This window comes from Octodon degus, unplaced genomic scaffold, assembly GCF_000260255.1.
Source record: "Octodon degus isolate 3935 unplaced genomic scaffold, OctDeg1.0 scaffold00028, whole genome shotgun sequence".
Classification (NCBI taxonomy): domain Eukaryota; kingdom Metazoa; phylum Chordata; class Mammalia; order Rodentia; family Octodontidae; genus Octodon; species Octodon degus.
In genome coordinates, this window is record NW_004524604.1 from 8,741,948 (window position 1) to 8,763,600 (window position 21,653).

General features: G+C 39.3%; 1 protein-coding gene across 1 annotated transcript in view; it reads right to left on the reverse strand.

Annotated features, from left to right (window-relative positions):
- Lonp2 (lon peptidase 2, peroxisomal) overlaps positions 1-21,653 on the reverse strand; it is a 108,864-nt gene that overhangs the window by 80,113 nt on the left and 7,098 nt on the right. Inside the window, exons 2-7 of the mRNA XM_004629187.3 lie at positions 20,380-20,614; positions 17,592-17,723; positions 15,177-15,299; positions 11,693-11,856; positions 10,780-10,874; positions 6,939-7,197 (exon numbers count right to left, since the gene is read on the reverse strand). Of these exons, the coding sequence (XP_004629244.1) occupies positions 6,939-7,197; positions 10,780-10,874; positions 11,693-11,856; positions 15,177-15,299; positions 17,592-17,723; positions 20,380-20,614 (1,008 nt within the window). The remainder of the gene's footprint in view (positions 1-6,938; positions 7,198-10,779; positions 10,875-11,692; positions 11,857-15,176; positions 15,300-17,591; positions 17,724-20,379; positions 20,615-21,653) is intronic.

Sequence of the window (21,653 nt, forward strand, 5' to 3'; positions counted from 1 at the left end):
CTAGTGTCTTCTGCATTTGTACTGGGTGGACTCGGGGCCTGAGACTGCATTTTGTTCCTTCTCTTTGTCATTTTGTATACTACTGTCTTCTGACCTCTGGTGTAGAGCTTAGATAGGGTTATTACCTTAGTACCAGGTCCGGATCTACGATGTTCAGATTCCTCCAGGTGGGTGTTGCTTGGATCTGGCTGGAGTCTAGCTGCCTGTGCTCCACCTCTTTCTGCTGCAGCCATTGGAGATGAACCCTTTGTGTCTCTCTGGCAAGATATTCTGCTCCTGAATCAGCTGGGTGGGTCTTGCCTCTAGCCTCTTTGCAGGGAGTTCTGCTGAAGGGTTCCGCACCGGGCCTGTGCTCTGGGTCTATTCAGGATCCAGTGGGTCCCAGGCGGTCTCATTCACACACCGGGTCTGTGCTCTGGATCAATTCAGGATCCAGTGGCCCCAGGTCCTCTCATTCACTGAGGCCTATGCTGTGGGTCTATTCAGGATCCGGCGGCCCCGGGTCGACTCACTCACTCGCCCAGCCTGCGCTCTGAGAACTTGATTTTCAATTTGTAATAAAAGATTACAACTTGATTTTTTTTCAAAAAGGTCAACAAACTGCAAGCACCTGTTAATAAAGGTCTTAAATTTTTAAAAATGAATTTACATAAAAATAAAAAAAGCAAAATTATTAAAGGAATGATATATATGAATTCAGATTTTTTCTTGTTATTGCTGCAGGCAATGCAGACTTATAAAGACTATTCAACTACTATATAAGATACCCCAAAAAACCAAAATTACATAGTTCCAACCTTTGAATCATAAGGTCATCACTTTTTATTTTCTAACATTAGTCTGGTTTATATTTGTAACAAAGTTATAAAAAATTACAATATCATCTATTTATAGCCTCATAGTATTTAGCTGCTTTGCTATTGTGTTCTATATAAAGATAACTTCAAATCTAACTAGACTGGTCAAACTGTTATTACTGATGAATAAATAATAATAGCAATAAGATGTCTTACATCATTTTTCTTATATAGGATATAATGCAAAGCACAAAAATAATATTTATTAATTCATAATATAAAATGTTTATGCCATATGTTAATGAAAAGGTAGCATTATAATTTTTGTTTTGCTAAAAAAAAGGCAACAGGTGCTCAATGAAAAGTCTAGCAGGAAAGAAACACAAGCTTAACATGATTATCTTTCTTTTTTTTTTTCTTTTTAAGACAGGTTCTCACTATGCTATTCAGGCTAGCCTTGAGATTACTCTGTTTCATTATTATTAGTATTTTTTTGTACTGGGAATCAAACTCAGGACCTTGCACTTCCCAGGCAGGCACTGTGCCATTGAGCTACACCCCTGGCTTGAGCTCACTTTGTAGCCCAGGCTGGTCTTGAACTCAACAATCCTTCCTACTTCAACCTCCTGAGTGCTGGGATTATAGGAGTCTGCCAGGTACTAAGCCCAGATAACACGATTATCTTAGTATGACTCAAAAATGTGAAGATGTTTTTCTTTTCTGTTTAAAATTTTTTTTCTACAGAGAGAGAGAGAAAGAGAGAATGAGAATGTTTACCTCAAACTAGAAAAAAGTAATAAAACTTAAAAGAGATTCTAATGATTTCTTTTTATTTTTTATTTTTCTGTATTTTAGGGAAGGGTCTACAGGGTGTTCAGGGTCTCACTATTAGATTGGACTTGTAGTGATTCTCCTAATTTCAGCCTCTCAAGTGCTGGGATTACGGGCATGCACCACCACTCCCAGTCTCAATCGCCATCTCAGCATGCCCCGGGGGCATGGCAGGCCGGGAGATCGAACCCTTGGTTCTTGCACCTGCTTGCAGGTGCTTTAATCTGCTGAGCTATTTGGTGGGCCCTCTTTCTTTTTTTGAGATCCTAATGGTTAAAAAAAAAAAACCCAGAAACCCAAAACACCTCAATATTTAAGGAACTTGGAATTTTAATACACAATGTTTAGAAACATTATTCTAGCCATTCAAAATCTTTTTATAGACTAGTCTCTACAGATGGACAAATCTAAGGAGTCTATGACTACCAAAATACTGACAGGTTTTAACCTCATAGAAATGCACAGGACAGAAAAACAGCTACTATGCCATGAGGTGATGAGAAGGAACACAAGAACACAATAGATCTTCTGCCTGACAGAGCTTGAAGGTGTTTTCTGTTTAAAGTATTAAAAATGGAATCCAGAGCCTCACACACACGAGGCAAGTGATCTACCACTGTACTATGCCTCAGCCCCTTTAAATTTTATTTTGAAGTAGGATCTCTCTCAACTGCCCAAGCTAGTTTCAAACTTGTGATCCTCCTGCCTCAGCCTTCCAAGTTGCTAGGATTACAGGTATATGACACCAGACCTAGTTACTGGCAATGCTTAGAACCAGAAGTATCTTAGATTTTGTTGTTCTAAAGATTTCTGAGGGACAGTGAGATAGCTTAGTGGACTAAGTGCCTGCTTAGGCAGGTGCAGGGAGCGGGGGTTTGATCCTGGGCACCACATTCTACGCCAGCTCCAACCCCTGGGACTCTGAGCTGGCCAACAAGACTGGGAATGTTGATACATGCTTGTAATCCCAGCACTGGGGAGGCTGAAAACAGGAGGATCTTTAGGAGTCTGAACTGTGTAGTAAGACCCTATACCAAATACATTAAAAAAAAAGATTTTGCAATACTTACACATAATGAGGTATCTAAATGTGAAGTTCATTTATGTTTCACATACACCTTGTACAGATAGCTTGAAGGTAAACTTACACAGCTTCTTAATGCACTTAAGTTTTGACTGAGACTTATCACATCAGGTTAGGCACAGAATTTCCGAATTGTGCATCATGTGAGAGTGCAAAAGTTTCAGATTTGGGGGCATTTCAGATTTCCAGATTAGGATTGCTCCACTTGCGTTAATATTTTAGGCTCACAATGTCTATTAAAATGCCTGAGACCTATATGATTTTTAAAAAATATATTTAGTACAGGCTCTACAGGGTCTCACTACGTAAACTGGACTTGTAGTGATTCTCCTGTTTTCAGCCTCCCAAGCGCTGGGATTACAGGCACACGCCACCATGCCCAGTCTCAATCACTGTCTCAGCACACCCTGGGAGAGGGGCCAGTATGGCAGGCTGGGAATTGAACCCCAGTCCCCACATCTGCCTAAGCAGGTGCTTTAGTGTGCTGAGCTATCTGGCCAGCCCTCGAGACCTGCATGATTTGATTATTTCAGGCACACTGTAGACAAGGTACCACTGGTTTAGAGGAGAAAGGTCACAACTGATTGCACTTCCATTAATGAAGGAAGCTTGTCTTGGGGCCTGAAGCTGACCTCAGAGAGGACTGGAGAGTCATGTGCAAACACAGGCTGGGGGACAGTGAGCAAATCACAGCATGTCTGGTCTGCTGTGCTAAAAATACTAAGGCTTGCTGCTCTAGTTATTTTCCCTTATGGAAATTAACACTGAAGCAGCGACTTATTTACATTTCACTATTCCAGGTTGCAAACGAAGATTTATCAATGTGAAATCACAAGATTTTCTTCTTTTTTTGCTTGAAAACAGCAAGATTTTCCTTGAAAGGATGTAACTTTAGCTGAATAAACAGCTGGTAAAGTTCTTCCAAAGAGTTAACATCAACAGTGATTTGAGATACATCAGAGCAACATTTTTAAAAAAAGATTATACACGACTTAAAAAATACCTACTCTAAACAAAGTTATTTTACATGGACTTTATATACACTGATTTAAATTATTTAAATGTAACATTTAAATATAAAACTCTTAAGTTGTAAGAAGTAATAGACTGGACCCGGTATTCCATGCTTATAAAATGGGCATAAATAGAATGGAGAGAAACCCAAAGGCAAAGTGTTGGGAAGTATGACTTAACACAGGGCTGAGCATTACTCTAAAACAAGCCACCCAAAATATCATAAAGAAAAGAAAATCAATGGCTAGTGTTCAGTCAGATCTCATTATTTTTTTCTCTGTTTAAGGATTAAATGTAAACCCAACCTACTTTTCCTTCATTACTTCCTACTTATCTAATTCTAAAAACCACATCTTTGTTTTTAGAATCAATTCTCATCAGTACCTCTGTTAAGGTAAACAGGTAATTCCAGCAAATGGCTGGAATTCCACGCGTGGGAAAACAGGGAATTTGAGTGGCAAACCTAAGAGAAAAGCAAGGAGGATCACATAAAGCAGCTCTGTTTTTCCTTGGCTATTTTAAGACCACAGAACAGTGGTGCCTACTCAGAGGCTGAGGAAAAACAAAACTTTCCGTGAACCCTCATTGTGAGCATGTGACTAGTGCTCAAATGTCAAGACCTGGGTGTCTCCCAAATGCCTCCCCTGTCACATGGTCCTCGCTGTTCCCAGACACCCACAGCTGGCTCTGAGTGGCACTGTTCTTTCTCCCTGTCCTGCACCTTCCGCCTGTGACTCCAATAGGAGCACACTCTGCCCTCGTCCTCCCTATTCCTCAGCAGCCACACCCCACTCTCCCTGTGCTGTCAAACAGATTTCTAGACAAAATTTTCTCCAGGTTTTAGTAACTGGGAGGGGTAGTGGATAATAGTCCCCCACTGCACAAGGACAGGTGCTAAGTATTTAATGACATCTGCAACAGAGGTGGCCAGGAAACAGTTATCGGCAAGGTACGGTCTAAACATACCTATAATACAGTGACTCATAAATCCCAGCTCTTACTTGGCAATGGTCACAGCCTTGATGTATAACACACATTTCTAAAAAGTAAGTATTTGAAAATATGTTAGGCAAAGGTGATCATCACAATCTCCTATGCTTCTTTAGATTTAATTCTCTCAAATCACACATAAAAGTATACTAATATGAAAAGCAAGAACAAATTTTACATGTCAGTAAGGATTTAAAACATAGAACAGTAGATTTATGATACCATACATTTTCCATCACTAGGCAATAGATGAATATATTCTTTATAATTATGCCACATACATTAAATGATGCTGAGAATAGAAATTTCATATAGAATAAGTATTACAGAACACAAACATCAGATTGAAGTTTATAAAGTTGTACTGAAGCTTATAAATCTAGACCTGTCCTCTTGAGGATTTAAAATCACAGTAACAGTGAAGTTAGTTTTCAGTCAATGCTCACTGTACGACAACACTGCAGAGGCACTTTCCAAGGCCCATAAAACAACCAGTATCAGTGTGAAAAGAAATAAATTTCCTACATGTGCTTATGACATAGTTCCTCAGACGCTTATTCCACAGACACTTAGACAATACCAGGCTACAGGTAAGAAGAAGTAATCCAAGGCAGTAGAAAGCCTAAGTGAGGTCACTTGAATGGGGAGCACCTCCCAAACTCCTGGAGCTAAATCAGCCCTTTTTAGCCCTCAGTCCAGCTTCTTCAAAACTGGTTCAAGAGGGACCATGCCAATTCCTTGCACAAGCAAACTACAGCCTCTAGTGGCACATGGGAGAATAAGACCATCCAAACAACAAAAACAGCTTGCCAGGAAAAATGATTTGATTCTCTGCCCTGATCCACACCCTCATTGCTTATTTATTAAGATCTTGGAATGATTCTTATTTATTAAGATCTTTGAATGATTCTTCTTTGATTCAGGAGAATTCTAACGGCAAATAAAAGGAAATAAAAAATATAATCACTTCTCAAAGAAAAGCTTCCAAAACAGTTCCCATCCCCATCTGAGGTAAGAGATCACTGTAAATAAGATGACTGGAAAACACGATGTTAAAAATGCGTTATATTATTTTACAGGTGGTTCATGATTTCTACAGTTTTTAATGTTTAATGTTCTACTAATTAATTAAATAACTGATTTACTTTTGAGGTACTGGGGATTAAACTCAGCTTTCATACTGAGTTACTTCCCTATCCTTAAAAAAAATTTAAAAAAAAAAATTTACGCAGGGTATCATTTAGTCATTAAACTTCCCAGGCTGGGCTCAAACTTGTGATCCTTCTGCCTCAGGCTTCCAAGAGTGCTAGGATCACAGGTGTGTGCCACCATATAAATTTTTTTTTTGTTTTTTTCAGTGATCCCAGATGTGGAGTACACTGGAGGTATATTTTCCACAACTTGCAACTGTTATGAAACCCTGGTTCAAGTCATGAAACAAGGTCAGGCTTTCCAAAGGCCTCTTCCAATCAGGTCAACAGAGAGAACAAGACAATGAATGTCATTCTAATAATGTAGATTAACAGAGACAAAACTAGAGTAAAAAATATTTTTTTTTTTATAGAAAGTCAGTCCAAAACGTAAGGAGAAACCCTAAAATTATAACAACCTCTCTTTATTATCCATATTAATCATACAAACTAGTTCATAAAAGAAAACAAACTGCAAGCAGAACAAATTTACTATCAAAGAGTCCTTACTCTTTCCTATCTTCCCTAGCTACTGCAGTTAATTTTGTAAACTCTTTAGAATTAAGGGTCATTATTTCTGGAATGCTACTTGGCCAAAATGACTGTAAAGACACAATCATATGTAATTCATTCAATCATAAAGTAATTTACAAGTACACTCAAATGAGATTCCAGAAAAAATGAAGCCCCACACCATACAAACGCCAGGGTTAATTTTGGTCTACTATTGTATTCACAGGCTCTAGGCTAGCTTCTAAATTTTATAAATGTCCTTTCACTCATAATACTACAAAAAGCCCTTTTAGAGATACATACATACAATAATCCTCAGCTTTTGGGGGCCCTAGCAAAAAAAAAAAAAAAAAAAAAAAATTGCTATTCCCTTTGTGTTAAAGTTACAGAGAACCTGCTCTGCTAGATCGGAAGAGCACACGTCTGAACTCCAGTCACGCCGCAACATCTCGTATGCCGCAAAAAAAAAAAAAAAAAAAAAAAGAGAAGCAGAATCAGGGCTCAGGCTGACAGGATTACCTGTGTCCTCGAATGTCTGACTGGTCACACACGCCCCCGAGTGCAATTCTGTGGAACTCTCGACCTAGAGTCTTGGCCACTGATCTCCCCACGCTGGTTTTTCCAACTCCAGGAGGGCCCACAAAGCAGAGAATGGGGCCCTTGAGATTGTTCTTTAGCTGTCTCACAGCCAAGTACTCTAGAACTCGTTTCTTCAGTTTTTCCATGGCATAATGGTCATTATCCAAGAGAACCCGGGCTGCACGAATGTCCAGCCGGTCTGTCAAAGAACCAGAGAGAAATAATGTGAGCATGTAGACTATTTTTCTGTCCTGGGGTTTAAACCCAGGGCCTCATGTGTGCCAAGCAAATGTTCCATGCTGAACTACACCCTTAGGCCTTTCTAATTTTATTCTGAGGCAGGGTCTAAGTCTGCTGAGGCAATATTCAAACTTGTGATGCTACCGCAATCAGCCTCCTATAGCTGGGATTACAGACATGTGCCAAAGTGCCCAGCAAGCATGTGAGATTTTTAAGAGAAAGGGCACTTTACAAGTGTGGCAGGAGCCAAAGCATTTTTTAGGATAAAAAAGATGTGATCAAAACACCTTTTGATCCTTCTGAGCCTTAAGGAAACTTCCACTTGATTTGGTTTTCTGCCCAACACTTAGTGTCTCCAGAGACAGGAGGCCTGGCATAAAGCTCACACCTTTCATGCGGAGTAACTCTGCAGATATGCATTAATACAAAGGAAGCTATTAAAGATGAGGAAGGGTAAGTAATGAAGAGATAAATGAACTATGTTATATGCATGCATAAATATGCCAAAATGAAACCTACTAATCTGCATAGCTAATATGCACTGATTTAAAAATGTAAAAAAGTCAACATACAAAAATCTTGTTTCTATGTACTAATAAACTATACAAAATTAAGAAAGCAAGCTCATTTATAATAGCATCAAAAAGAATAAAATATCAGGGCCAGGGATATAACTCAGCAGCTTGAGTGCCTGTCTGGCAAATGCAAGGTCCTGAGTTCAATCCCCAGTACTGCAAAAACAAACAAAAAGAATAAAATATTTATGCATAAATTTAACCAAAGGAGTGAAAGATTGGTACAGTATATACTGAGAACTCTAAAACATGAAGAAAGAAATCAAACACAAGCAAGTGTAAAGACAATTCCATGGTTATGGAGTGAAGGAATATCGTCAAAATGTCCACACTACTCAAAACAATTTGTAGATTCACTACAACTCCTATCAAAGTGCCCTATCAAAGTGCCAACTGTATTTAAAAGGAGAGAGAGAAAAAAATAGCCCAAAATATATAATTAGAAAACACCCCAAAGGCCAAAGCTGGACCATCATGCTACTTGACATCAACTTCCATTTACAAGTTTGCCTATTACAAGCTATGAAATCAAAAGGTACAGCGCTGGTACAAAAGTAGACATACAGACCAGACCCATGGAGAAGAAAGAGCTCAGAGAGAAATCCACCTGTACTACACATGGTCAGCTTAGTTTCAGAGGCCACTGAGAATGCACAGCCGGGAGAGAGAAGCCTTTCAAAATAAGTGTTAGGAGAACCAGACAGCACAAGCACAAGGGTGAACCTGGACCTAATCCTACACCATGTACAGAAAACAACTAAAAGGGATTAAAGTGCTGGGGAGATAGCTCAGCAGTCTAAGCACCTGCCTGGCAAGCATAAGGACCAGGTTTGGTCCCCAGTACCGCATGCCATGCTGGACCCAGAACTCCAGATGCACTGTGCCGGCCATCAAAACCGGGCATGGCGGCACATGCCTGTAATCCCAGCTCTGAGGAGGCTGATACAGGAGGATCACTACGAGTCCAAGCTGTGCAGTGAGACCTTGTACCAAATAAATAAATAAATAAATGGCTTTCAAAATATTTTTAAAAAAGAATAAAAATAAATAAATAAAATGGATTAAAGATTTAAAACATAAGACCTGGAATCATAAAACTCCTACAGGAAAATATATGTGAAAACCTCAGATATGAAAACAAGGCAAGCCAGACTTGGTGCTGTCCACTGTAACACCAGGACAGTGAAGCTGAGGCAGGAGGATCACAGGTTTCAAGTTTGAGCCTACTCCAGGCAACTCAGTAACCTTGCTCCAAAGGGGATGTGGGGGATGTAAGCCAATGCAAAGGCCCTGGGTTCAATTCCTAGTAATACAGGAGGAAAAAAAGAAGGCAAGATAAGAAGAGCTAAAATACACAAGTGGGAATACATCAAAATAAAAAGGAAACAACCAACAAATTGAAAAAGCAATGCAGAATTGGAGAAAATATTTGTAGATCATGAATCCAATAGGAGGCTAATATTTTATATACAATCCAAAATATATAATGAATACATATAAATCGATAGCATAAGAAGAAAACAGCCTGAGTGAAAAATGGGAAAGGGACCTAAACAGACATTTCTCCAAAAGACATACAAATGGCTAACAGGTATATAAAGGTGCTCCACAGGAAAATGAGGGGCTAGGGATGTAGCTCAGTGGTCAAGCACTTGCCTAATGTGCACAGGACCCTGGGTTCAATCCCCAGCACCAAAGCTAACAAATCAAGAAAAGCCTAATTGAGATATTAGAGCATATCTGTTAGGATGGTGATTAAAAACACAAATTATGATGGACAGTAGTGAGAATTTGGAGAAAAGAACCTTTGTATATGTGGTAGCTGCAAATGTAAAGCAGACAGCCTCTATGAAAACAGTATGAAGATTCCTCAAAGACAAACTAGAACTACTAGCAATGCTGCTTCTATGTATATATCCAAAGAATTAAAATCAGGATCTCAAATGATATCTGTATCTGCTGATCACGATAATGTTATTCACAATAGCCAAGATTTAAAAAACCCTACCTAAATGTTCACTGGCAGATGGATGGATAAAGAAAATGTGGCATATATACACAATAGCATATTACACAGCCTTAAAAAACAAGGAAATCTGGTCACTTTCAACAACCTAGATGGACCTAGAGGGTATCACACCAGGGGAAACATGAAAGACACAGAAAGCCAAACCCTGTTATGATTTCACTTACACAGTGTGTGACACTATAAATAAACTTACAGAAGCAGAGAGAATGGGAATTGCCAGGGACTGCAGGAAGCAGCAATGAGGACGTAATGATAAGGGGTACCAAGTGCATGTATACAAACTGAGTTCATTCCAGACAGCTACTATGTGGCACTGGGCCTTAGCTCATGATGCTGTGGAGAGCATATCGTGTGTGTTCTTAAAACACACACACAAAAGTGAATCATAATAATACAAAAACAGGGAGGCAACTACAGATAGCAGCAAATATATTTATGGTTTTGAAGGTGACAATTTTATGGATGCATTCTTGTTACTAAAACTCACAAGAGGAGCCAGCTAAACAGCTCAGTGAACTAAAGTGCCTGCTTAGACAGGCACAGGGACTGAGGTTCAGTCCCCGGGATGCCATGTCAGCTCTGCCCCTGGGGCATGCTGAGACACAACTGAGACTGGGTGTGGTGGTGCACGCCTGTAATCCCAGCACTTGGGAGGCTGAAAATAGGATCACTGCAAGTCCAATCTGTGTAGTGAGACCCTGTAGACCCTGTACCAAATACATTTAAAAAAAGAAAAAACTCAGGGAAGTAATCACTAACAAGGTACAAAAGCCTTATATATTTCAGTTACTGTATTCTTCAAAAAGTGGCTACAAAAATTGAAATTATGCTAGCTGAACAATAGGATAGTGAATGAGGAACATCTGAAAGGAGAATTTGTAGGAGTTTTCTGCCTGACAGATGGACTGAAAACAAGGCACTATTTTTGTCAGCTCACCAGTAGTGCTTTTGTTCCAAGGAAGTTCCACCATAAGTTCCAAATAATTTCTAGTCAGAGCATATTCTGGCATTGACTGAGGCATTTTTTTGAGTCTGTGGGGAAAAATACACAGCAAACATGCTCAGGAACAGAATAATTCAATGGAAACAAAAAAATCAAGCATGTCTTCTTTTCTTGGTTATATATATCTTGAATACTGAGTTAAGTCTGAAAAAATACTATATATCTAGCTAATAAAAACTTATTTTGTAGATCTGCAACATAAAGGACAAACGGTATTTTATGTAAGTCTAAGGTTATCCAGAAAATGGACTCAGCCATGTACTCCATTTTGTGATCAAGGTTGCCTTGTACTTTGTTTCATACAAAGAAAAGCTGATAGTTCCTGTCCCTTGAAGTTTATGATCTAATGAAAAAAGTGACATGTGAAAAAGACAATAATAAATGACCCGACCTTACATCTAAACAAAGTGTGCTCCATTCTTTAGGTAATGGAAAGCTGGCAACAACAATTACAACTCTTGTCAGCAGGCTTCAGGCAGAAGAGGTATCTTACTTCTCAGGATTTAAGAAAAAAACTAGTGGAAGTACTGTTAATTCAGGAATATTAAGAACATTTTAAGACTTAGACTCTCTTGAGGAATGAAGCAAGGGAGAAAACATTTCACAGAACGAGAAGTCGAGAATGACAAAAGCCACAAAGGAGAGAAGTCAGCAGTAGGAATACAAGACAACCACGGTGCTCTCTTAGTGGACTGAGCATAAAAAAAGGAAATAGACCAGAAAATATAAATCAAATAACTCAGCTTTCAGTTTGTGATCCAAAGTTGCAGAATCAAGTTTCTGACAGCAACACTTTTTACTTGAATAAGCTAAATGAAAGCACTTAAGAATGCCCAGGCTAACCTACCTTTTTATTTCCTTGACACAGACTCTATGGGCCTGCTCAGGCATGCTGGATGTTCGTATTTTTTTCTCCAACAAGATAATGTCATCGTTATCTTCATCCTCGTCCTCATCTTCTAAAGCACTTGGGATGTGAGTAATCCTCCTAATAGGGCGTATGGCTATAACCTAAGCAAGAAGTATATGAAAACCGAGTCAAAATAAATCAGAAATGAAGTACACAGCTATAGGTGACATTATAATCGGTGATGGATAAGCACCTTTATTCCTCTAGCCCCTTATCTAGAGTAACTAAGTACAGGATAATCAAAAGGCAGATACACATGCAGGCAGTGGATCAATGTAAACAGAACATGACCCTTTGGTACATGCTTAGAAGGTTACCTGCATGAGAAAAAATTCAAAGAACTGCCTACTAAAAATAACTGGATCAGGCTGGGGAGATAGCTCAGTAGAATAAGTGCTTGCCTGGCAAGTGCAGGGTCCTGAGTTCAATCCCCTGTACTTCAAAATAACTAACTAACTAACTAACTAACTAGCTAACTAACTAACTAACTAGATCAATATCAAGCCACTAATATGCCCATATCCATCACTGCTCACACTCTGACAAAAGAATAAATCCCATTCTTCCTCACTCGAAAACTTCTCTCTCACATCACCAGTCTTTCCATCTCCACTGTACTATCATGGACTTCAGCAAGAGCCAACTTTCTCCTCTGAAAATTCTTAGCTCACCAATGGGCCCTCTGTTAACTGCAGTGCTGCCCACTGCTCTTCTGGTCCAATCTGCTTGTCCACAAGTGGCTATGGCCTCCACTTTCCCAGCTCACCATGTCCAGTGCCGTAGAAGCCTCTGACTTCCATCCCACTGGGCCCAAGTCATTCTTCCAAATCCAACGAGGATGCCAGTGCCAAGCCAGATGGCCTTCACCCATGATCATTCTCCATACTCTCTCCAGTGCATTTAGATTACTAAACTGTACTCTTTGAAATTCTTGACTGATTATTATCTTGAATCAATGCCAATCACTACTGGAGCAGAGTGATACACTGGTGTTTAATTTATAAGCCTTCAGAATTAATTTTTTAAGCCATGAAACTGTCTAATTCATTCAAATATAAGATGGTTAAAACATACAGTATTTGGGGCTGGTGAGATAGCTTAGCAGACTAAAGCACCTGCGTAGGCAAGCTTAGGCCAAGTGCAGGAACTGTGGTCTGATCCCCAGTACCACATGCAGCGTGGGCTGGGCTGGCCACAGAGTCTGGGCGGGTAAAGTGGTGTAGTGGTGTATGCCTATAATGCCGGCACTGGGGAGGCTGAAAACAGGAGGATCACTGTGAGTCTGAGCTGCATAGTGAGACCCTGTAACAACCAAATATATTAAAATATATATGGCAATAGATAAAAATGTAATTTTATAAAAGGATTTTATAAATACCATCTACTTTTAGTCTTACATGTCATTAGCAGATATAAAATATTTTAAATGATAAAGGACTGAAAATAAATTTTAATAAGTGAAAAATTTAAAAGCACATCAATGATTCTGTTAAGACAAAAGCACTTTTTTATGAATTTCCACTTAACTGCTAAAATAGCACTTTCCAACTTGTGCTCAGATATATATATATAAAGAAGAGACAAGTTTTAGGCTAATTTGAAACAGTATCTTTTGATTCCTACTAACCTTTACCTAACCATCTCTTATTTGTTCACTTTCTAAAGTACTTTGGAACTCTGTTAAAATTAAACTACATATGAAGCTACAATTTTGTGACTGCCAATGCAGAATGCACATGGGTCTGATTTTCTGCACAAAATGAATAAAGTCACAGACACGATCTCATGCCAGAACTAATTCAAACTTCTGTGCCTGTTAAGCAGTGTAGGGGTCCTGGCACACTGGGCCCTGGCCTGGGGTCCCTTCCCCCTGCTCTTGGGTCCGCGGCACTGCCCTCCCCCAGTCCCAGGACAGGGTCTCCCTTCTCTTCTTGAGTTCGGACTCTGTGAATGCAGAGACTCACAGTGATCCTCCTGTTTTCAGCCTCCCCAGTGCCGGCATTATAGGCATACACCACTACACCACTTTACCCGCCCAGACTCTGTGGCCAGCCCAGCCCACCCTGCATGTGGTACTGGGGATCAGACCATAGTTCCTGCACTTGGCCTAAGCTTGCCTACGCAGGTGCTTTAGTCTGCTAAGCTATCTCACCAGCCCCAAATACTGTATGTTTTAACCATCTTATATTTGAATGAATTAGACAGTTTCATGGCTTAAAAAATTAATTCTGAAGGCTTATAAATTAAACACCAGTGTATCACTCTGCTCCAGTAGTGATTGGCATTGATTCAAGATAATAATCAGTCAAGAATTTCAAAGAGTACAGTTTAGTAATCTAAATGCACTGGAGAGAGTATGGAGAATGATCATGGGTGAAGGCCATCTGGCTTGGCACTGGCATCCTCGTTGGATTTGGAAGAATGACTTGGGCCCAGTGGGATGGAAGTCAGAGGCTTCTACGGCACTGGGCATGGTGGGCTGGGAAAGTGGAGGCCATAGCCACTTGTGTTGTTCTTCAAAGAACTACCATTTTCTCATTTTACCCATATCAAATATATCTTCCTGATCTTTTACTTTGCCCAGACACAAAACAGTACACTACCAGCTCAAGGTAGTTTGAGCAAATGACTCCATTGCTTATAATAAATGTAACTAATGCATAATAGTGGAAAAGGGAAGACTATTTAATAAGTAGTGCTGAGTCAAATAAACTATTTGGGGAAAAATACAACTCTTCACCTTATTCATAAGGCAAAATAACATGGGTTAAAGAGTTCTGTACTTTTAAAAAAAATTCAACCAAAGCTCCATATATTACTTATCAAACCACTAGAAAATAGCGAAGGCTCTAAGCTTAAAAGGCAGGAAAAGACTGTTTGACTAAAAAAGAATGTACACTTTTTATTGTTTTTAGACAGGGTCTCAGTTTATAGCCCAGGCTGGCCTTGAACTTGCAGTGATTCTCCTGTGTCAGCCCTGAGTGCTGGGATTACACATGTGTGCCACCATGTCCAGCTCAAAATTTATACTTATAACTTTAAAAAGCTGAACTATTATACAACATAGTCTTTTATGAAATAATTTTGCATAATGTTCTCAATAATACATGCATGCAGTTTAAAAAGTTATAAGCATAGAGATTATAGGTATTTGATAATTTTTAAAATAAGGAAAACATTAGGAACCAAATACTTTTGACAAAAACAGTTCAGTAAATTACTCCTTTGTTGATTATAAAAACAAAAACACAACGGAGAAAATGCTTACATGCTTAAAAAAAAAAAAAATTTCCGGCATTGAAATGATGTAACTTTATCAGACACAATGAACTTCTGCAGTCCAAGTTATTCCCCTCCCCCTCAAAATCTGAATCTTGTGCTATATAAGGTTCTCCAAAAATGGAATAAAAGAAGTACATACCCGTTTATCATCATCTTGCTTGGGTTTCCTGGTTTTCTGAAGCAATTTCAAACCTTCAATTTGCCTGACAAGCAGGGGAATGGTCATCTTGAAGCGCTCCTCCAAGCTCACAGCATCTAAAATCTGGGAAGCAGAAGTCCATTAGCAGCAGCTCTTTCTCTGAAACATGTTCCAAAAATAGGCAATCAATGGCCATGACTTAAACTGCTCAGTAAAAGAATCCTAGGAGGGGGCTGGCCAGATAGCTCAGCAGACTAAAGAACCTGCGTAGGCAGGCACAGGGACAGGGTTCGATCCCTAGTGACCCTGCTGGCCCTGCCCCAGGGGCGCCCTGAGACTACAAATGAGACTGGGCGTGGTGGCGCTTGCCTGTAACACCAGCGCTTGGGAGGCTAAAAACAGGAGGATCACTAGAGTCCGATCTGTGTAGTGAGACCCTGTAGACCCTGTACTAAATACATTATTTAAAAAAAAAAAAATACCAGGAGGGGCTGGGAGATAGCTCAGCATCATAAGTGCCTGCCTGGCAAGTGCAAGGTCCTAGGTTCCATCCCTGGTATAGAAAAAAAAAAAAAAAGTCCCAGGAGCATTCACAACCAGGTTGTGGTCAACCACTTTAATTCATCAGCAAAATTAATTGAAATGAACATATAAAAATTTTAACAGAGATATGAACAAAAGAGTCTGGGTTTTTCATTTGAAAGTGAAGTTATGTGCTCCATGATTAAGAACCAAACACACAATTCATTTCAACTCTTTCTAGGGATTAGTTTCTTACAGCATAGAATGTGTCTACATTTGCAGTCTCAATGAATTCTAGATCCAAAATGTTACATTTTTCTTTACAGGAAGGAATAGCAGTACTCCTAACAGACCTCCATGGGCCAGTGCCACAAAGGTGACTCTCCAGTGCCCTGTAGTCCTTGCTGCTTTCAAACTCAACCCTCTGTTGACATCCAAAATGTTTATACTGTTTGTACATACTATTATAATTGCTTTAAGCTTTTTTAGTTTGATTTTGTTTTAGTTCTAGGTTTTTTTTTTTTTGTTTGTTTGTTTGTTTTTGTTTTTTGCGGTACTGAGGATTGAACTCAGGACCCTGTACTTGCCAGGCAGGCACTTATTCTACTGAGCCATCTACCCGGCCTAGTTCTAGTTTTTTTGATAGGGTTTCACCATCAGTGCAGGATGGCCTTGAACTCACTATGTAGCCCATGATGGCCTGGAACCTGCAATAATCCTCTTGCTTCAGCTTTCTGAATGTTGGAATCATAGGCATGTGCCACCAGGCCCACCACCCAGTTTATGGATTAAATATGCACATTATAAAGAGTTCTTTCATGAAAACTAAATGTTTTAGGAAGATTTAATGACTCTTATTACAGATTGCTTACAAATACTGTAAAAATAAATATGGAAGAATACCAAGAGTCTTAGAGTTTTAAATCTAAGAGTCTATATTTAGATGTTTCAAATGTCTTTAAAATTGCCGGATGTGGTGCTGCACACTTGTAATCCCAGCACTTGGGAGGCTGAGGCAGGAGGATTGTTTCCAGTTTGAGACCAGCCTGGGCTATAAAGTGAGCTCAAGGCCAGCCTCAACTGCATAGGGAGACCCTGTCTCAAAAAGACAAAAAACAAAAAACCCAACAACAACAATCAAACAAATAAAAAACAAACTTTATTTCTCTCCCTCAGCCTCCTGAGTGCTGGGATAACAAAGGTGTGCCATCATGCCTGGCTTTCAAACTTATTTCCTATCAAAGAAATAAAATGTGACAGTCACACACAGTGTAGTCTAGGAGTGACTTACATAAGAAACGCCACAGAGAATTCTAACACTGGGGCCTGTGCTAAGGAAAGTCAAGCCTGCACATGCTCAAAAGATGGCAACATGGAGTACTGTACGTTCGCATAATTACACTAACATGTACTTTTCGAAAATCAGTCTCAGCTTTAACCTTGTCCACAAATTGACCAACTACTAGTAGTGACTGCAAATAAAAGGGCTGCTTATGTGAACAAAAGTATAACATAATCACTTTAAAAGTCAATTTAAATGTAAAACTGTTTTTCATTACTTTTGACTGTTGAACTCCCTTTGTAACCCAGGTTGGCCTCTCACTTACAGGGATCCTCCTACCTCAGCCTCCTACCACACCTGGCCAGCAGTTCTTTCTTGAAGTGCCAAGTTTAATTACTCATTGTCTGGATCTAAATAAAGAATGACAGAAAAACTTAGAATTTAAGGGGGCCTGCCCCTTAGCTCAGTTCTTTAAGTGGCTGCTTCAACAAAGCAGTCAGGCTCAGGTGGCTGTAGTTCGATCCCCACAACTCAAGCCAGCCAAACATGCCCTCAAGGCATTTGGAGCCAAAAACAAAAACAACTTAGAATTTAAGAAGTGGGCACTGTACCTGGAGCTTCTCTTTGTTACTGGTCCGTATAATTGAAGTCAGGATGTCTGGCAAGGCTTCTCTTGGGAGACTGTCTAAAAGACGCCTCAATTTGGCAACTGCAGGCACAGACATATCCAACATTTCAACCAACTAGAGGGGGTTTAAAAAATCTGGCATTACTTGTGGATTTTTAAAAGTCAGACTTCCACACAGGTTGATTACATCTCAGGCTTTGCTTTTGTGAGATCATCGATACTAATATCACACAGGCATCTTATAGGCCTCAGAGGAAAGGGGCACTTCTGCTACAGCGTAAGAATGAAAAGCAAAAACAGCTCAAAAGCACTGCATACCAATGTTTACGAAACACTTAATAATTTTGTGCTGACTTTTATATTAAACTTTATTTTGGAAAAAATTCAAGTTTATAACAAAGTTGAAAATAGTCTAATAAATAGTACAAGGAACTCCTGTATATCTTTTAACATTAAAAAAAAAAATTTACTGTCTGTTTGCATACATCCACAGTATTATTACTATGGTAGTTGTTTCATTTCTAAGTAAATTACAAACATGACCCTGTTCTAAGGAACAGGACATTCTTGTATACAATCACAATGTAATTATTAGATTTTAGAAATTTAACAGTTATGCTAGTATAACAGCCAAGCAGGAGTAAAATTCTACTTTTGGATTATCTAAAATTTGAGCACTGACTTAATAATTTTAGAAGCAAACAAAACAACAGTACCTCTAGAGTCTAGAGTAAAACCTAGGGTAAAGACAGATGAAACCCCAGACAAGCTTTAGTAACTGCAACGGTCATTTGGGCTACTGACAAAGAACCCTCTTCTCTTCTATGCACATGGTAGGACTGTGCTTTCTCATCTCCCTTGCACACAGGTATGGCTGCTGAGTTTCAAGCTGCCCCTTGAAACATGAAGGCACAGGAAAAGTTCCTGAGGGGCATGAGCACTGGAGGCAACCGAGGGGTCCACAGCTTCTCTTTCCACCTCAGCCTTGGCAACAGGAGAAGCACTGTCTGAGATGAATCTCTCTATACCTGGGTCCTGAACTCACTCTACTTGGCAGATCATCACACACACTAGCTTTTAGGCAGGAAGCCTAAGTAAAATCTACACATTTGTTACACGACTAAGATTTAAAACAAAATTGCATGAATCCACGCTGGTAGCACAGTGATCATACTCATGGGGGGTGGGGGGTGGGGAGTCGGGAGTAAGTGCATGGATGACACATCTGAATCCTTTTCCATCCCCTTCCCTCTCCTCCCCTCCCTCAATCTCTTGCTTTCCTTCCCTTTTGCAAAAGACTCTATTTTCTGTTTCCTATCACCTCTAGTTTTTATTTTGCTCTTTAATGTATTTATATTTTGAATTTCTCATATACGATGTGATATTTAAGCTTGTGTGTCTGACTTACTTTGTGACTGAGATTTTGGAGCTAACATAGCAAATCTTAGTTCATACCAATTCATAAGTGATGTATCAAATATCAAATCTGAATTTGTTCAACTCTAATAAGATTCTGTATTTACAGCAATTATCAAACCACTCTAAAAACAATGTTGTCTGCCTAGAATCAGGGAGTTAAAGTGTAATTATGATGAGGCTGTTCAAAGAGGGAAAAGATAATGAAGATAATAAATTTTGAAGAACCTTGCTCCCAGAAATTCATCCTAAGAAAGTAGCTAAAATTCACACCTCAACGCTTGATAAGTAGAAACTACTTGTCAGATTCACTATAATGTTCAGTACAAACCACTTAAAGCAGAGACAAATTCAAATTTTATAGGGAAACAGATCTATAAGATAAATTTTAGTATGATGTGATAAGCATATTAAAAATATGCATAAAGCAATGAGAAACAAGCACAGTCTATATAGGAGCTGAAAAAGTGTACATCAAACATGAAAACTCAAAACCAACAGAGAACAGAAGGCAAATGTGAAGACAGAAATGTGCAGTAACACTCAGGGTGGTCAGAACAGCTGACGCATAAGGAACCTGAGGTTATGCGGAGGCCTCAGAGTGGCTGCACAAGGCCTTGACCTTTTCTGGACCAATCTGTGCTTTATCTTAAGGCCATTAAAATTCTTTACTCGAGAAGTGGTTCCCCAAACTGATTTTTCTGTTTCCCAAGAAAGGCGCAGCAGTCAGGATACAGAAGAAAGGGAAGTTTAAAATCAGAGATCCAGTGATAACGCTGGATATTATCAGTAGGAATGTAAGAGACTACATTGTACAATACAATTTTATATATTTCACTAAGGTTTGAAAGAAAATGAGATGAGAAAAGATTTCTGTTCTATCTATAGTTCACAAAAACCCTCAAACCTAGAATTAAAGAACCCAGTTCTTAACGTATGCATAAGGGCGTTCCCTTCCCAGAAACCTAGTTAGCCAAGGTTTAAACCATATTTGAAATCAGTCACTATGGGCTTAATCTTTCGTCATTATTGACAAACACTCCATAAACTGGGCTTCTGAGGCAATATGACATATATTCAACTGGCTAGATATTTTAGTGACAAATAGCTTCTCTGTTGCATTTTAACGTAACATAAAGTTTACATAAATTTTGGGGAAAAAAAGTTAAAAAGGGTTAGTTAACATATGCTACAATCATTTAGTTACAACCACAGGCAAAAGCAAAACGAAATATATTATAAAATATTAGTAAACCACCTATCTATACACTGCACTAGAACTTTACCACCTTTAAGAGTCATCATAAAACAGCAAAAAGAAACAAAACTGGGTTTTAAGGAAAAAAGCTACTCACTTGTACTGCATATTTGTAGAACTGTTCTGACAGTTCTCCTAGCTCCTCCCTTGTTTTGCAGGTGTCAGGAAACTCCTCAAGCCGGTCCAACTGCTCCACTTCAGCCACAGGATAGGGCTTCTCTTTTAGGACCTGCACAATCTGGAACCTGCAGAGGCCAGTGATCAGCAGAGTGTAGTGGGGCTTGGGCCAGTTACTGCCCACAACCTGCACCGCCAGAGCAGCGGTCCCAATCCTGAAAAACATGCAGAACAGAGTGGTCACAGATACGTGAGGGCAGGGTACAACTCATTTTTTTTTTTTTTTTTTTTTTTGTATTTTTAGGGAAGGGTCTAAAAGGTGTTTAGGGTCTCACTACTAGATCGGGGTTGTAGTGATCCACCTGTTTACAGCCTCTCAAGAGTTGGGATTACAGGCACATGCCATTACACCCAGTCTCAATGGCCGTCTCAGCACACCCTGGTGGGGCAGGGCCAGCACAGCAGGCCCAGGGATGGAACCCCACCCCCTGTGCCTGCTTGCAGACACTTAATGCACTGAGCTATTTGGCTGGCCCAGAGTACAACTCATTTTAAAAGTGTTGTTTTTTTCTGAGGAATTCATTTAAAAAATAAAGAACATCTAAAGTGGAAATGAAGTATTTCTCTATTTAATTTAGCATCCAGTCTTATTATGTTAAGTCACCACCATCAGCTGTAAAGGAATCTCAATCTAACTGGCACTTGTTTTAAAAATTAGGAAATCACATGCATCTGGATTAGTTAAGCATGAAAATGTAATAGTTCACAGTTATTAATCTAACTTTGCTAACTAGGAATAAGAAAATCTTGTACCAGACTAAATATTAATATTTCAAACAGACAAATAGTATAAACCAATGTAAGAAATCTCTGTTGCAACACCAGTTTTGCTATTACCATCAAACCAATTCTTTCTTTCTTTTTTTTTTAGTACAAGGGCTCAAACTCAGGACCTTATATTTGCCAGGCAGGCGTTTATTCCACTGAGCTACATCCTTCGCCCTCAAACCAATTTTTATGTAATGCATTAAACACCTATACAACCACCTTATCACAAACCACCACCATTATCTGGAAATATGTACTCTTAATCCTGGATTTTTAAATGTAGGGACTAAACACTGTCGACTGCACACTGTCACGGGCTAAGCACAGCCAGAGACCTACACCTCCAGAAGGCATAAACCTAGTTCAAGAGCAAGTGAATAATGGCTGAGAAGTTTTATGTTTTGACCAACTCATATATAAACTTAA